Source organism: Cupressus sempervirens, chromosome 2 (assembly GCF_028749045.1).
Source record: "Cupressus sempervirens isolate cs-2001-9-10 chromosome 2, ASM2874904v1, whole genome shotgun sequence".
Classification (NCBI taxonomy): domain Eukaryota; kingdom Viridiplantae; phylum Streptophyta; class Pinopsida; order Cupressales; family Cupressaceae; genus Cupressus; species Cupressus sempervirens.
In genome coordinates, this window is record NC_143119.1 from 765,097,003 (window position 1) to 765,115,363 (window position 18,361).

The 18,361-nt window shown below is 39.2% G+C and overlaps 1 protein-coding gene across 2 annotated transcripts in view; it reads left to right on the top strand.

Annotated features, from left to right (window-relative positions):
* LOC149575694 (cleavage and polyadenylation specificity factor subunit 3-I-like) overlaps positions 1-17,734 on the top strand; it is an 82,463-nt gene extending 64,729 nt beyond the window's left edge. For both annotated transcript variants that reach the window (XM_089815457.1, XM_089815458.1), the window contains exons 4-6: positions 15,590-15,635; positions 15,731-15,880; positions 16,016-17,734. In XM_089815457.1, coding sequence (XP_089671583.1) covers positions 15,590-15,635; positions 15,731-15,880; positions 16,016-17,635 — 1,816 coding nt within the window. In that variant the 3' untranslated portion in view covers positions 17,636-17,734. The remainder of the gene's footprint in view (positions 1-15,589; positions 15,636-15,730; positions 15,881-16,015) is intronic.
* Positions 17,735-18,361: the final 627 nt, after the last annotated feature.

Here is an 18,361-nt window from a genome sequence, read left to right on the forward strand (position 1 = left end):
AATGATGGCGAAGGGCTAGGCTGGCATTAAACCCAAAGGAACACAGATTCATGGTCCCTCAGGGTAGGGTTTGTGTAATGGCCCTTGCCAATAGGCCACTAATAACTACTAATACTGAACTGTGAAATTTTGTCAAGCACTTGACATGCAAACTAAATACACTGCTGAAAGTAAAATGCTGAATAAAGGAAATTGTTGTGCAACAAATCTACTCAAATAACTGATGTAAAATAGTGCCAATATATTCATTCAATGATAACCAAATGCTTTTACATATGATACGCGATTTTCAACTCAAAGCATTCAACATGGCACATTACAAACAAACCCTTATTGGCTGAATGCAACTGAGAATTTCTTGCATCTACAAACTGAAATGAAAGAACTTGGATTGAGCAGATGCTAGAGATTGAATGCTGAAGACGAAATGATGAAAATGCAACTCCAACCTGCCCTCAGATTTATTGACTGTACGGCCTGCAGGTACAGCCGTACATGTACAGACTGGTATGACACTTGGCAAAAATAGATACTGGGCTAAAAGGTGCTGAAAATGGTATAGAAATAATTGTCAGGCTCCAAGGAAAATTATCTTAGAAAATAAAAATCAAACTCCCAGCCAACAGTGAGATATGAGCAAAAATGTATGTCTAGGCTGAAAATCGAACCTTGCTGGAAATGTCTAATTACCAAATAAGCCCAACTTGAAGTAGCTGAATACCACTTCCAAAGTGCAACCGTTCAAAGGATATTTCACCTCCTCGGATATGCAAATCCTTAGGAGACTCCGTTCCTAATGATCAAATGACAATCTGTAGACCAAGATGGCGCCACAAATGCTCAAAGAGAACAGTAGTGTAAACTCGTCTTGGGATGTCCAGATGAGAGGCCAAGCACTCTATTTATTCATTTTTCTAAGAAGCCACTAAGAACTTGTAGAAGTATCCATAAAATATTCTTATGAAATCCTTTTGTAATGCACTTTTATATAAAAAGTAATTTTATAAAATAAAAAGTGCAACTCAACTCAAAATTATAATATTTTGGCCCCGCAGAACACAAAATAAAAATATGATTGTTGGTGTAAATAAGTATTTACTTATTACACTTACTTAAGTTTACTTAGGTTAATACATTATTTAATTATTTTGCATTATTTTATTATTATTTTAGGTGAGACACTTAGGAGTTTGTGAACTCTCATTGAGTTATGCAACTCTAATTATGCACATGGTGTCTACAACATAGGAGTTCACATCATTCACTGAGTTGTCATGATGACAACACAGTTATCCGCACTCATTTAGCACATGTTGTCTACACCACTGATTTGTGTGCTACACCATTGTAGGCTTATCCTCACATCATCTCACTTAATCCCATGCTCAATGGAGGATAACCCATATCTGGTGGACATGTGCCTGGTTGTATGACATATCATGATGCTGACTTCTATGCATTTTAGAAGCTCTCCTGAGGCCTTTATATTCAGGCACTCCTAGTGTACTCTCAACCAATTATTGAATGAATATCGTCATTCTGATCATACTCTGTCTATTTTGGTCTATTGTGTGCTTGTGTTGAGTTCTTTAGTTCTTGGGTGAATTTTGGCCTAAGCCAAATTCTTACAATGATAAACCACATCTCTCTAAGAGCAAATAAGACCATCCAATCCCCAAATAATCATCAAAATGACTCTCTGACCAAAATCATCTGCCTACGAGAGTCCATGATTGGCAAATTCACTAAAAAATAACATGTCACTAAAAAGGGGACATGACAGTCCGCCTCTCCTGAAATTGCTTGCCCTCAAACAATCTCAAAGCTGGATGTTGCAAAATATCTTCTCTCTCCCATGTGGCATCCTCCTTGGGTACATTTCTCTAGTTCACCAAGTACTCTCTGATAGTCCTCCGATGGAGCTGTCTTTCTCTGTTGTCAATGATGCACTCAGGAACAAGAACCAATTTCCCTTCATCATCCAATGGAGGAAGAACTGCTGAAGGCACAACATGTTGACCCAACACCTTCTTGAGCTGTGACACATGGAAAACATTGTGCACCCTACTGTTTATTGGAATCAAGCTCATAAGCCATCTCACCTATCCGCTTGATAATCCTGAAACGACTATAGTATCTAGGCTTAAGCTTCTCTGACTCCCTCTTCCTGAGAGTAGACTGTCGGTAAGGCTGCAGCATGAGGTAAACCATGTCACCAACCTCAAAACTCCTCTCTGTCCTCTTCTGATTTGCATATTGCTTATGTTGATTTTGTGCTCTGGCAAATATTATCCCTAAGAGCATCAACAGTGTCCTTGCTCACCTGAAGCAAATCCCCAACATGAGGAACTCTAACATCACTCATAAGCAAATCAACTAAGCTCGGTGCATTGTAGCCATATAGTGCTTTGAAAGGAGTCATTTGAATAGACATGTGATAGGTAGTATTATAGCAATACTCAAATAATACCATCTAACCCATGCTTTCTGCTGACCAACAATGTAGTTCCTCAAATATCCCTCCACCCACTTATTTACTATCTCTGTCTGGCCATCAGTTTGTGAGTGGTAACCGGTGCTAGGTGTGAGCTCAATGCCACATAAACGAAACACCTCATACCAAAAAAGACTCAAGAACCTACTGTCCCTGTCACTCATTATGCTCCGAGGTATCCCATGTAGTTTGTAAATCTGCCTGAAAAAGACTTCAGCCACCTGCACTTCTGTGTAAGTAGTAGTGATGGAAAAGAAGTGTGCATACTTCGTCAACCTATCTACCACCACATAGATGCAATCTCGCCCTTGGGGCTTAGGCAAGCCCGTAATGAAATCCATGGATATACACTCCCACTTCTTGTTAGGAATGGGAAGTGGCTGTAGCAGCCTTGCTGGAAAGGTGTGCTCTTGTTTGTTCTGCTGACAAACAGCGCACTCTCTAACATACTGCAACACATCTACCTTGATCCCCTTCCATGTGAACCGCTCTTGTACTTGCCTGTACGTTTTGAAGTATCCAGGATGTTCAGCTGTGGGTGAATCATGAAGTGCTCTCATAACAATACGCTTCACCTTCGATTCTAGGACTCAGAATATCCTGTTCTTGTAGATAATTAAATCATCCACAAGTGTATACCTGGTATCGACAACTGTTCCATCAACAATCTCGGATGCCCATGAATCTCTAGCATACTCAGCGATGATCAAGTTCCTCCAATCCTCTGATATCTGAATCATAGCACTGAGATGTGGTCTATGTGACAATGCATCTGCTACCACATTCTGAGTCCCTTTCACATAGGAGATGTCAAAATCATAAGCCTGCAGTTTACTAACCCATTTTTGCTGCCTGTCATTGAGATCTCTCTATCCAAGGAAATGTCTCAAACTATTGTGGTCAGTTTTAATGCAAAACTTATCACCCACCAGATACTGCCTGAATTTAGCCAATGCATGCATAATAGCCAACATTTCCTTGTCATATATACTAAATGATCTCTTTGGCCCATAGAGCTTCTTGCTCTCAAATGCAATGGGGTGCTTGTCCTGCATCAGAACAACACCAATACCCTCTCCAAATGCATCACAGTGAAGCTCAAATGGCTTCGAGAAGTTAGGTAATGCTAACATAGGGTACGTAGCCATGATCTCCTTGAATCTCTCAAAGCAAGCTTGTGCCTTAGGTGTCCAAACAAAGGCTTCCTTCTTCAGCAAATTTGTCATGGGAGCTACATGACGTGAATACCCATTGACAAATTTGCAGTAGAAACCACACAACCTAAGAAACCCTCTCAACTGTGTCAAGTTCTCTAGAGTAGGCCAATCCACAATGGCACGGATCTTATCAGGATCCATCCTTACTCCCTCTGCACTAATGATGTGACCCAAATACAATAGCTTTGTCATGCCCAAATCACATTTGAACGCCTTGGCGTACAAGGGCTTCGACTGTAGGATCCCCAAAACCATCTCCAAGTGCTCCATGTGCTCTTGCTAAGTTCGACTATAAATCAAAATATCATCAAAGAAGACTAACACATACTTCCTCAACTGGTGACGAAAGACCCTATTCTGAAAAGTCGCTGGCGCATTTGTTAGTCCAAATGGCTTGACCACAAACTCAAAGTGCCCACAATGACATCTGAAGGCAGTCTTCTCAATATCCTGCTCCCTAACTCTGATCTGATGGTAGCCGGATCTCAAATCAATCTTCGTGAAGTAACATGCACCATGAAGCTCATCAATCAACTCATCAATCCGTGGAATGGGGTACCTGTTCTTGATTGTCCTTTTGTTCAGCCCCCTGTAATCAATGCACATCCTTAATGTACCATCCTTTTTCTTCACTAACACAACCAAAGAAGCAAAAGGAGACTTGCTAGGCCTAATGTGACCCATCGGAAGAAGCTCCTTGATGGTTTTCTTGATCTCATCCTTGACCCTCTTAGGATGCCTGTATGGTGTAATCATCATGGGTTTAGCACCCTCCTCCAACTCAATGATGTGCTCAATACCTCTGTCTGGTGGTCTGCCAGGTGGGATGTCACTAAAGACTCTGTCATACTTCACTCTCAACCTTTGTATGTCTAGATGATACTCTGTCTTATGCTGTCCCTCCTGTGTAGGCATGAGAGTACATATGGCTGCCCACTCAATGTCATCATGTCTGGCTAACCTCTCTAGCCGTCTGAAGGAAATAATCCTGATGTCTCCATTCTTGATGGCTCTCAAAATGTGTTGCTTCCTATCCACTTCAAACTTAATCTCCATGTCCTTCAATTTGAAGGTGACCTCTTTCAATGAGTGCAACCACTCCATCCCAAGAACAATATCTAGATCACCCATGTTGACAACATGGTAGTCCGCCTTGAACTCATAGTTGTTCAGGCGTAAGGGCAAATTTCTAACCATCCTGTTACACTTAAGAGTGTAACCATCAGCAACTTGTACTCATAGTCCCTCAAACTCCTTAGTCATAATTCCACGATGTTCAACAAAACGTGCATCAATGAAATTGTACGTAACACCTGTAACAACCAAAGTAATAAGTCTCTGCTCTGTTAGAACACCATGCAGTCTAGGCATGAGAGTACATATGGCTGCCCACTCAATGTCATCATGTCTGGCTAACCTCTCCAGTCGTCTGAAGGAAATAATCCTGATGTCTCCATTCTTGATGGCTCTCAAAATGTGTTGCTTCCCATCCACTTCAAACTTAATCTCCATGTCCTTCAATCTGAAGGTGACCTCTTTCAATGAGTGCAACCACTCCATCCCAAGAACAATATCCAGATCACCCATGTTGACAACATGGTAGTCCACTTTGAACTCATAGTTGTTCAGGCGTAAGGGCAAATTTCTAACCATCCTGTTACACTTAAGAGTGTAACCATCAGCAACCTGTACTCATAGTCCCTCAAACTCCTTAGTCATAATTCCACGATGTTCAACAAAACGTGCATCAATGAAATTGTACGTAACACCTGTAACAACCAAAGTAATAACTCTCTGCCTTGCTAGAACACCACGCAGTCTAAAAGATCCTTCCTGCTGAATGCTAGACAAGCGTGGCTCTTGTAAGTGCAACTCAAGCTCCTCCTTAGTCTCTGGAGCTTCTGCTTCTGCCTCGGGCTCTGCATCACTATGATCAACCTCATGTCCAGAATTATCAAAATTTGAACCCTCGTAGTAAGCCCACATAACCTTGTTGGCCTTCCCCTTAGGCCTCATAGGACAATCATGATCTTTGTCGTAAGGACCCTTGTAGAAGAAACATAGCTTTTTCTTGCGCAAGTCATTCAGTGTCTCCAATCTAAAGGTGTAGTAGACTTACCCTTGGTGTCACCTTTTTTGCCTTTGTTTTTATCAAACTTCTTATTGTCCTTGAATGAAGAAGTGCTCTTGGAGGTGAACCTATTGCAGGGTGTTGTGAGCTCCATGCTCCATGCCTTCTTCATAGCCTCCTGCAATGAAGGGGGATCGAATGCCTTGATCCACCCCTTTAGAGGTTCAGACAACCCCTCTGTGAATATTATAACCAATCTCCTCTTGGACACATCCTGCACCATCATTGATAATCTCTGAAACTCACTGATGTAGACGTCCAAATTGTCTGTTTGTCTCAATTGTGCAAGATCATAGACGAAGACCTTCGGGTCTTTCTTATCAAAGCGCTCTACCAATCTATCCACAAAATCCTGATAGGATGTTACCTGATTATGCTGTAACCATACCATGTGACCACCAATCATGTGCTACGCTCTCTAAATGCAAAGTGGCATACCTGATAGCATCCGTCTCTGACATAGGCCTCAATGCTAGGAATGTATCTAACTTATGGATCCAGGCTTGTGCTGTCATCTGTCCACTGCCTTCGAAAGATGGTAAGGTGAGCTTGCTAGCAACTCATTACAACTCACTGTCCTGACCTCCTCTAGGCCGGCGGTTTTGCCTGCTACTCCTCATGTGCTCTCTTCTTTGACTCAGGTAGCGATCAAAATTCAGCAACTCACGAACATGTAGAGGTAGTGCTTGCCATTCTGCATCTGCAGCTTGAAGATCATCCTGAAAGTCCTCTAGCATATCATCCTCTACTACCTCTTGGGTCGCCTCTCTAAGGAATGTAGGACGTGTAGTCCTGTTTGCAGTCCATGACCTGTGCCTAGGAGCACCCTGTGAACTTGCTACACTCCTTTTATCCTGTTCTGGTGCCCCCCTACCCTGTTCCTGATTCCTCAGCTAAGCAACTCTCTCCATCATAGTAGTCAATGCACGTATAGACTGCACTATCTCTTGCTGTCTAGTAGCATAGCCCGGAAGAAGTTTCTAACCTCATCATCATCAGTCCTGGGGACTCTAGGTGGACTCTGTGACTGTCTTTCACCCATATTAAGTATATCTCCAAATTCCTGTTCACCCTTAGGTGCTGCTCTCCTGCGTGTATAATACTTGTGATACCCAAAAGCTGAAGGATGCATAAAGATTCTTTACCCAACAGGATGGCAAGAACACCGCTTTGATACCATTGTAATGGCCCTTGCCAATAGGCCACTAATAACCATTAATACTGAATTGTAAAATTTTGTCAAGCACTTGACATGCAAACTAAATACACTGCTGAAAGTAAAATGCTGAATAAAGGAAATTGTTGTGTAACAAATCTACTCAAATAACTGATGTAAAATAGTGCCAATATATTCATTCAATGATAACCAAATGCCTTTACATATGATATGCGATTTTTAACTCAAAGCATCCAACATGGCACATTACAAACAAACCCTTACTGGCTGAATGCAACTGAGAATTTTGTGCAACTACAAACTGAAATGAAAGAACCTGGATTGAGCAGATGCTGGAGATTGAATGCTGAAGACGAAATGATGAAAATGCAACTCCAACCTGCCCTCAGAGTTGCTAATTGTACGACCTGTAGGTACATCCGTACATGTACGGCCTGGTATGACACTTGGCAAAAATAGATATTGGGCTGAAAGGTGCCGAAAATGGTATAGAAATAATCGCTAGGCTCCAAGGAAAATTATCTTAGAAAATAAAAATCAAACTCTCAGCCAACAGTGAGATATGAGCAAAAATGTATGTCTAGGCTGAAAATCGAACCCTGCTGGAAATGTCTAAATACCAAATAAGCCCAACTTGAAATAGCTGAATACCACTTCCAAAGTGCAACCCTTCAAAGGATATTTCACCTCCTCAGTTATGCAAATCCTTAGGAGACTTCATTCCTAATGATCAAATGACAATCTGCAGACCAAGATGGCGCCACAAATGCTCAAAGAGAATAGTAGTGTAAACTCAAGTCTTGGGATGTCCAAATGAGAGGCCAAACACTCTATTTATTCACTTTTCTAAGAAGCCACTAAGAACTTGTAGAAGTATCCATAAAATATTCTTATGAAATCCCTTTGTAATGCACTTCTATATAAAGTAACTTTAGAAAATAAGTGTGCAACTCAACTCAAAATTATAGTATTTTGGCCCCACATAACACATAAAATAAAAATATGATAAACCCCATCTCTCCAAGAGCAAATAAGACCATCGAATCCCCAAATAATCATCAGAATGCCTCTCTCACCAAAATCATCTGCCTATGAGAGTCCATGATAGGCAAATTCACTGAAAAATAACATGTCACTAAAAAGGGGACATGGCACTTCATGAATACAATATGCAAAGAAGGGTTGTAAACAAATCCTGACAAAATTAGAGTCATTAATATGGAAGCTCCTATGGACATAAATGGTGTCAAATCAGTTTTAGGACATGTTGGATACTACAGGAGGTTTATAACAGGATTCACAGAGGCATCCCTACCATTAGAGAAACTAACCAAAAAAGTAGAGAAATTTGCATGGGAAAAGGGCCAAGAGGAGGCCTTTCAAGAATTGAAGAAAACACTGGTAGGAGCTCCAGTCTTCATATATATTGACAAGAACAAGGAATTTCATGTCCATGTGGATGCTTCTAACTATGCAATGGACGATACTTTGGCAGAAACTAGAATGGAGGGATTGTACCACCTAGTGTACTTTGTTAGTAGGCTACTTTCAAAAGTTGAATGATACAGTACCACAGAAAGAGAAGCACTAGGTATGGTCTATGTAGTTCAAAAATTTAGACATTACTTACTAGCCTCTCGTTTTACATTTTTTGTGGATTGTCAAGTGCTCATGTATCTGGTTAACAAGCCTATTATACAAGGAAGAGTAAGTGGGTGGTTAATCCTTCAAGAATTTACTTTCAAAATTATAGTCCGGCCAGGGAAAAGTCATGTGATTGCAGACTGGTTGTCTAGAATAAAGTCAAGGGAACTTGTTAGAAGTGGAGTTAATGAAGACTTCCTAGATGCCTACTTATTTCAAATTTCAGTACTCCTACAATGGTACGAAGGTATTGGCCAGTTCAACTACCACCTTTTTGAGAGAAACGCTAACGGTTGAAAGGAGAAGCAAGACATTTTAGCTTATTAACAAGTTATTTTATAAGATGGCGCCGGATGAGGTGTTAAGGAGATGTGTAATGGAGGAAGAGATCCTTGGGGTTTTGAGGTAATCGCATGAAGGCTTGGTAGGAGGGCATATGAACCGGATGCTACAACTTGGAAGGTACTCTTGGCAAGACTCTGGTGACCTACACTTCATGTAGATGCCCAAGAATGGGTCCTTAATTGTGATACATGCTAGAGGGCAGGGAAACCTGCCAAAAGAGACTTCATGCCTCTCTTTCCCTCACAACCATAGGAGCTTTTTGAGCGCTAGGATTTGGACTTTGTGGGCCCTTTGCCTACTAGCAACACTCCTCGATGTAGATATGTAGTGGTTGCAGTAGAGTATCTTACAAAATGGGTGGAGGCAAGGGCACTTCTATACAATACAAGCATAAGTACGACCAAATTCCTCTATCAACAGATTGTGATTTGGTTTGACATACCCTTGCACTTAACAATTGACAGAGGAGTGCACTTTGTAAACCAGGCAATTCGGACGATGACAAGTGAGTACAAAATTTTCGATTCCTTTTCTAGTTTGTATTGCCCGAAGGCCAACGATCAAGTGGAGGCCACAAAGTTTTGGTTAGTATTTTGTGTAAGACTTGTGAAGTGGAAAAAGGAGATTGGGAGGAAAGACTTTCACTAGTCTTATGGGCTTATAGGACTACTTACAAGGCCACCACTGGGTAGACCCCTTTTCACTTAATTTATGAGCAGAAGGTTGTAATGCCAGTGGAATATGCAGTACCCAGTTTAAGGATAGCATTTAAACACAAGCTATGGGAAATGGAGAGTTAAAAGAGAATGACTAAATTCCTTGATAAGATTGGATGAAAGGAGGACTATGGCCCAATGGGCTACTGAAGTGCCAAAAGGGAGATGAAAATTTTGGCATGATAAACGTTTGAAGAAATGAATTTTAAATAGGGGCAGTTGATACTCAAGTATAATGGCAAACGTGAAATAAAATCGAGTAAGTTCAAAGTAAGATGGTTGGTACGATATAGGATGATAGAAGTAAGGGAAAATGGAGCTATAAAGTTGTCAACCTTAGATAATAACCCTCTTAAAGACCTAGTCAATGGATCTAAATTGAAACCTTATAAAGACACAAATGAGGATTTTTCTATTTACTCCATAGATATAAAAGAAGGAAGTTAGGTAGAGGAAATAAAGGAAAACATAATAAAAATAAAGGAAGGGAGGACTAAAGAGGGAATAATAAAATTAAAAAGCAAATGCAACCCTAAATATGCCTCTTTATATGTAAGAGGAAGGAGGAGCACCCAAGTGGAAAGAATTGTGGCACGCGTGGAGTTTGAGTACCCAACATTGCGGTACAAAAGACATCATGTGTAGGCACAATTGGAGTACAAAATAAAGTTGGAGTACGAAGGACAACTTTTATAGGCGGATATCATGTACAAAATAAAGCTAGGCCTAATGTGCAAGAATGATCTTACAATAGAGGAATGGGACAACATTCTCGGTAAGAATGGTAGTCAGGGACTGAAGAAAATATTCATAGTCAATGATGAATGGAGGTACATTGGAGACCTGGTGAAGATAAAACTAACTGGTGGAAGCCACACACCTGGCATTGCCATCTGGATGTTATCCATAGATTGGATATGGGAAAGGTTTACAATTGGGCTCAAGTTTTGTTAGAAATATTAAGGGAACTTTCGCAATTAAAACATAAAGTATTCTACATGCCACATCATGCCATAGCATTGTTCCTCGAAGCAGTGTGAACACAGGTAGCTCCAAAGCATAGGAGGACATTAGTACGAGCAAGCAAGGTAGAACCTTATAAACTGACCATGGCATATTGGTTTCACCTAGATACCTTTGGAATGGGGCTTGGAGGTGGAGAGCCTAGGAAAAAGAAACTAAGGCAAGTGGTAGTACTTGACACTTCTGTTCAAACACAAACCATAGATAGAGAAGATGGGAGTTCGGAAGAAGAATACACAAGTACAAGAACATCTTCTTTAGATGAATCTGACAAAGATAAATTTTGTCTAAGTCATCTTAAGGGTACACTCGGTGAGGCCACATTTTTGCCAAGAGATAGAGGTACATTGCCATGAATTATTTCTGAGAAGGAATAAATCCATGAGATGCCTGGTACGAAGGATATTGGTACAAAGAAGAATTGTATGGAAGGTGTTGTTACAGAGAGTTGTGGTATAGAGGAAGCTTATACGGTGGGTGTTGGTACGGACAAGCATATGGAGGCTGCAAAAAGGAGTCTGTAAGGACCAAGAAGAGGGGGTGCAAACAAGTGGGCATCTACTTCCTCAGTGGGGTGCGAAATGCATTTCCATTCCAGTGAACCTTGTTGCTCCTAGTCAGTTGTCTCACACTAAAATGATAGATCTTTGGTGCCATAGGAAGGCTGTACATAGTGTTAGATTGGCAACACCAGAAGCCATCGAGGTGGCTCAATCAATTGCCTTAGTGGTTCAATCTACTGTCAAGATGGAAGTACATGATGAGAAGTTCATGGAGGGAACAATTTCTGGTATGCCGATAGCACAAGATGAGGACACGCTATTGGAAAAGACAGATAATTTGTTGGGAAAATTTGAAATGATAGCTCCCCCTTCACCAACTCCCTTGGAAATGGAGATAGAGGATAGTGTGGAAACTCAAGAAGAGCCCTTGGAACTAACAAAAGTAGGAATGACACCACTTTCATTTGAGGATAAAGCTGAAAACTTCCTTAAAGAGTTACAGGCCATAGAGTGGGCCACTAAGGAGATCATAAAACAGGAGCAGAACTTAGAAGCTATTGTTAGAACTGCAGAGTCACTAGTGGCATTTATGTAGACCGCCTGCTATATAGACTTTAGTTTACTTATGTAGAGTGGAGTTAGGCATGACCAGGCAGCAGTAAGATGACAGACTAGACATACGATACCCACTACACTTGACCAACCACTTCTCATACAGTCACTGACTTGGATGGAGGAAGCATTTTGAGGCACCTTCCTGGCACTGCAGTAGGAAAGGAACTTGACAAGAAGATTGGAAGAAGAAAAGGAGTTGAGTAGAAAGGAAGCGGAATGACAGGTTGAGAAAGCAGCCCTGAAAACCAAATTGGTAGCCACAGAAAAGGATAGAATGGATGCCTTGCACCTGCTTCAAGGAGTTTGAGCTAAGCACATGCCTACAAAGCAAGAGTTATGACATATCCTCGAACGGGCCTCCAGTCTAAGGACATCTTCCCACCCTACTTCTTGAAGTATAGTTCCTTTTGGTTTTTGCTGGGCAGTTGTCTGGAAGACGACTTCTTTTTTTGTGGGGTGGGGCTAATAGATGTAGGGCCTACTAATAAAATGTTGTAATTGAAGATAGATAGTTTGGGTCCGGGTAGTTGTTAGCAAGGGGATGTGTTGGTTGGTCTTCCTAACCAACCGACCTCTATTTAAGAACTTTTGAATGTGAATGATGTACTTGTTTCTTTTTGGTAATAAAAAAAATAACACTGGTTTCTCTCTCATATCTTGGTACGTATGATAATTGTATTAAATGCTTTGTTGATTTCTATTCAGTTGAATGTATGTTGTATTATTCTAGGTGATATCCATTCTAAAGACTTATCTTAATTGTGTATATCATTATTGTATATTGATTATACGTAATCAATAAAGATTCTTGACCTGTGCATTCTTATTAAGTTACTATAACTTACATTACCGTCGATAGCAAGTATCAACTTTATCTTCCACAATGGTCAATACAAATTATTGACTTTGCTTATTACAAATCACATTGATAACAATTGTGGTTGAGACTTGCCTCGCGTAGAGACATGTCTCTATGGGAGATATATATCCACTTGGTTATATTTATATTGAGTGGCTATGAATCTTGGAACACACAAAAGAATGAAAGTGCAATTACAAGATACAGCAACAATATAATTTATACCTTCTCAACTTGGCAGAAATGTATCATACTCTCTCATGACCAATTTGTTCTTTCATCATAGTTCTGTGAACATTATATTGTTACCAACATTAGGATCATTATAAATCAAGAATAAATCACAATAATCTTAGTCTAGTTTGCACTATTGTCAAATTGAGATCAACATGCAGTTTGAAATAAAATTTAAATCTTGGAACACAAAAAAATAAAAGTGCAATTACAAGATACAATGGCAATAGAATTTATACCTTCTCAAGTTGGCAGAAAACTATCATACTTACTCAAGATCAATTTGTTCCTTCATCATAGTTCTGCAAACATTGTATTGATACCAACATTAGGATCATTATTAATCAAGTATAAATCACATCAAGTCTTAGTCTAGTTTGCATTATTGTCAAATTGAGATCAACATACAGTTTGAAATAAAATTAAAAATTCCTACATTCTAAATCTGATCAATCTTGACAGAGTGAACTTCTGACGACAAATGACCCTTGGAGTTGAAGGTGTGGACAAAAAATTCCTCCAGTAGAGCGTTTGCAAGGCAGTGGACACCATTGAGAAAATTTGTGAAGTCTCGTTCGGAGATGAAATTGGTGATCAATTAAGAAGTAATTATTGACGTTTTATCAAGTTTGAGCAAGTGCTCAAGAGGCTTTTTGTTGCAGGTCTGAAACAAGTGTTTTAATTCCTAAAATTGGGAAGATTTGTGTCAAACCTGATTTTGGAAGCGCCAAAAATTTTATCCAGATTTTTGGCACTATTTTGGTGCTGGCTTTAAAATCAATTTTGCAGAGTTCATATGAGCACTTGAATGGGTAGGCTTTGTAAAATCAAATTAAAGGATTTGTGTTGTTTCAATTTGGGTTTGAAGGTTTGGATGCAAATTTAATCCAGGTCGCCTAGGGGTTTTTCCATTGCTAAGGTTTGTTAAATCCTAATTTGTAAGAGTCTTTGGAGCATATCTGAGCACCAGATTTGCAGTAGCATTTTTGGTGGTTTGTGTTCACTTTCCATTAGGGTTTCATGCCCTAAACTTGGTGCCACTCCTAGGAGGACGGGTTCATCATATGCTGTTCAATATGCCATGATTTGGTATGTATAAAACATATCTGATTGGGGACTGCAGCATTTCTCGGCATGATTGACGTATAAAATGCACATCTTTGGGTGCACTTTCAGACTTATACATTCTGATTTATGACAGCAGCTTTATCTCCCGAACTTCACTCTTGTGGTGTGCATTGTTGTTCATAACTTCATACATTGTACATATCATGCTGTATTTCATCTTTGATATTGGGTAATCCTTTTGGCATAGTTTGATGTGTTTTTATATTATATATTGATCATTATAAGTCAGTTTGAAAATAATAAATCAAAAAAATCAAAATTTGGGCGGAAATTAGAATATTAGAAAATATTCTATTTGGGATATTATAGAAGCCGTAAGAAATTTATTGTGTTAATTTTCCATACCTGTTTCATAACATATATAAATAATTGATTTTCCTCAAGGAAGGTTTTTTCTAGTGCCCAGTATCAGCCAATTCCACATCTCTAGACAGAAAGTATTATGATTATAGCATAAAAGCCATTACTCTTTTGCTTCTATCTTTGAGGTTAGGTCGTTGATTACTTACCAGCTTCTTTTTCATAAGATTGCCATGCTTGGCTGAATGCTTATGTTGTAATATAATATCTCATAATCACATAGGTGAGGTGTAGTCCACTTGCATAAAAATTATGTGATTGTGAAGTATGTTTGGTGGTTTCATATTTTCCTTATTGAAGGCAAATATCATAGCTCTTTAGTTGTTTGAAATTGTTGTATTTTAATATGGAATTTCGGAATTCTAGCCTCATTCTTGAAAAAATTATATGTATTTGTCAATAAAATGCAAAATATTGAATTATCTGATAGAGATAAAAAGTGAGGAATAGTATAATGTGTTTAGAGATCAATGTGAGTGTAAAAACCTTGATAAAATTCCGCGAACTTGATGCAGTTATTTGTCTGCCTCCTTGCAGTAAGCCTGTGCTGTTTTTATAGATTTTTTAAAGTTTGATCTTAGAGTAAGCCTGTCCTGTTTGTATAGAATTTTTAAAGTTTGATCTTAGAGTAAGTGTCAGTTGCAGGGGCTTGAGACACCAATTTATTGAGTACATACAAGCTCAAATTTCAAGAGATCCTAGGTGAATTATCGTGACCAATTGAGATAATTGGTTTTTTTGTTAAGTTTGGCATTGTCATTTTGCCCGAAATCCTTAAATTGTGGCAAAGTGTTATTTTTTAAATTTGGAGTTCATTCCTCAAACAAAATATTCATGACCTAGTAGCCTAATAATAGACATGGAAAGCATCTGCATACTTTGGAATTGGCTCCAAAATGACATGTTATTTGATGTATCTGATTACTTTCTTTCATCTTGGAACTCTATGCTAAATGGCTAACTTTTCTTTTGTAATTTAATCTGCAGTTGCATGAAATGTACAATGCTTTATTTATGAAATATTGCTTTCACAATTAGAGAAATATGTTGCACTGTGTCATTTCCATTCTTTACTAGCAAGGAATGCTTAGTATTTGATAGAATGCTCTTTTGTTTGGATTGATCTAATATACTTTCTTGCAGTTTCCATCTGGATCATGCAGCATCTCTTCCTTACTTTTTGGAGAAGGTGAGGCTCATTTATATCCCTACACTTAGTTATTCTTTGGTCTGCTTCTATCTAATTTTGAGTCACCCGAGTATTAATCAATCAGTGATTTGCAGACAACTTTCAATGGACGGGTATTCATGACACATGCAACCAAGGCTATTTACAAACTTCTACTTTCTGATTATGTGAAAGTAAGCAAGGTTTCAGTGGAGGATATGTTATTTGATGAGCAAGACATTATTCGATCAATGGATAAGATTGAGGTCAAATTTTATTGACCTTCATTCACTTCTGAGCTAGTATCTTACTTCTGGTACTTGTGATGCAAAGTTTTATTGTAGAAAGCTTCAGAGATTTCCTTTTCCCAATTAACCAGCAGCTCTATGTTCAAACTTCAGGTTATTGATTTCCACCAGACTCAGGAGGTGAATGGCATCCGATTCTGGTGTTACACAGCTGGGCATGTCCTTGGTGCAGCAATGTTCATGGTTGACATTGCAGGGGTGCGTGTATTATATACTGGGGATTACTCGCGTGAGGAAGATCGCCACCTTCGTGCTGCTGAAACTCCACAGTTCTCCCCTGATGTTTGCATAATTGAGTCGACGTATGGTGTGCAACTTCATCAGCCTAGAGCTGTCCGAGAGAAAAGATTCACTGATGTTGTACACAGTGTTGTGTCTCAGGGTGGAAGGGTACTCATTCCTGCATTTGCACTGGGTCGTGCTCAGGAGCTTCTTTTGATTCTTGACGAATATTGGGCAGCACATCCAGAGCTCCATAATATTCCCATTTATTATGCTTCTCCTCTTGCAAAAAGGTGTATGGCTGTTTATCAAACATACATCAACGCAATGAATGACAGAATACGTGCTCAATTTGAAGGTTCAAATCCATTTGATTTCAAACACATCTTACCTCTGAAAAGCATTGAGAACTTTGAGGATGATGGGCCTTCAGTAGTCATGGCTAGTCCAGGTGGCTTGCAGAGTGGTTTGTCAAGGCAGCTCTTTGATATTTGGTGTCATGATAGGAAGAATGCATGTGTGATTCCTGGGTATGTAGTTGAGGGTACACTGGCAAAGACTATAATGAATGAACCAAAGGAGGTGACATTGATGAATGGTTTGCAAGCTCCATTGAATATGCAGGTCCACTATATTTCGTTTTCTGCGCATGCTGATTTCAGCCAAACAAGTGCATTTTTAAATGAGCTACGTCCACCTAACATAATTCTTGTGCATGGAGAGGCAAATGAAATGGGACGCCTTAAACAGAAGCTACTTTCTCAGTTTGCAGACCAAAATATGAGGGTTTTGTCACCAAAGAACTGTCAAACAGTAGAGATGCATTTTAATGCTGAGAAGACGGCAAAGGCAATAGGTAGGTTAGCAGAAAAGACACCTGAAGAAGGCAATCAAGTGAGTGGTTTACTGGTGAGAAAAGGTTTCACGTACCAGATAGTAGCTCCTGAAGATCTTCATGTATTCACCCAGCTTTCAACAGGAACTGTTACACAGCGACTATCAATCCCATATAAGGGAGCTTTCTCTGTACTTAAGAGCCGTCTCCAACAATTGTACGAGGGTGTAGAAATTTCAAATGATGAAGTTCCCACTCTTAAAGTCCATGGCAAAGTTACAGTGAAGCAAGAAGGAACAGATTATGTCGTGTTACAATGGGTGTCTGACCCCATAAGTGATATGGTGTCAGACTCCATTATTGTAATGATGATGAATTTCAATCCAGAGTCTTCAAGGGCCAAGTCACCTGATTCAGATGCAAAGGAAGGCAAGGTAGAGAAGGATTTTAATAAAATATTTCAATCATTGTTTTCTTCTTTGTTTGGAGATGTTAAGGAAGAGGAAGGAAAACTGATTGTCTCTGTGGATGGGATTGTGGCCACGGTAGACCATGCAAACAATACTGTTGACTGTGAAAATGAAAACTTGAAAGAACGCATCAAAACTGCACTTAATAGAATGTGTAATGCTATTAAACCTATTGGTACTCATTAGTTTTCTTCCTTTCCAGCATATTTTAAGAGAAGGAACTTTGAGATGCCTTTTGACTATATTCATAATTTTTATGTGGGATTACATTGTTTTCTACCAGAAGCTAGCACAGTTGCTTTGCATTTCTGTACTTTAGAATGATTGCATTTGAATCTCTACATCCTGGTTTTCTATCAACTGGCTTCTGCTGGTATGGCTGAGGAGTTTGCATATATGGAAGAACAAAAGGTAGATTCTTTCTTGAGAAAGGGGAAACCATGATATATTCTTTGCAAATAAGATCTTATACAGATAAAAACTTCAGCTTCAAACTATCTTGCTAGTGGTATATTGAAATCTCATATTGAAGAGTTTCATCACAGTTTTACTGAAATGCCTAGACATTTGGGTTCTTTAATTTTGTCAGGCTTATAAAACTTGCTAGATTATTCTTAATTATTGAGAAAACCCTGCTTTTAGCTGTATCAAGCAAAAGGTAGATATTGCACCTCCAAATGAAGGCTTGGAAGGTATTTGGTGCACACTTGAATAATATAATTAATTTCTGAAACAATTGCTTTAATATTTGACTGATGTTGTTTCAGAAATTCTCATAGTATGTGTTTTGTTAATGGGTGACAACATGGTGAAAAATTCCATGCATTTTGGAGATGGTCAGGGGATTGCTATGAAGAAGTGCATCTTAGCTTTTAGACTATAATCAGACAGCCAATGCCATTTATCATTTTA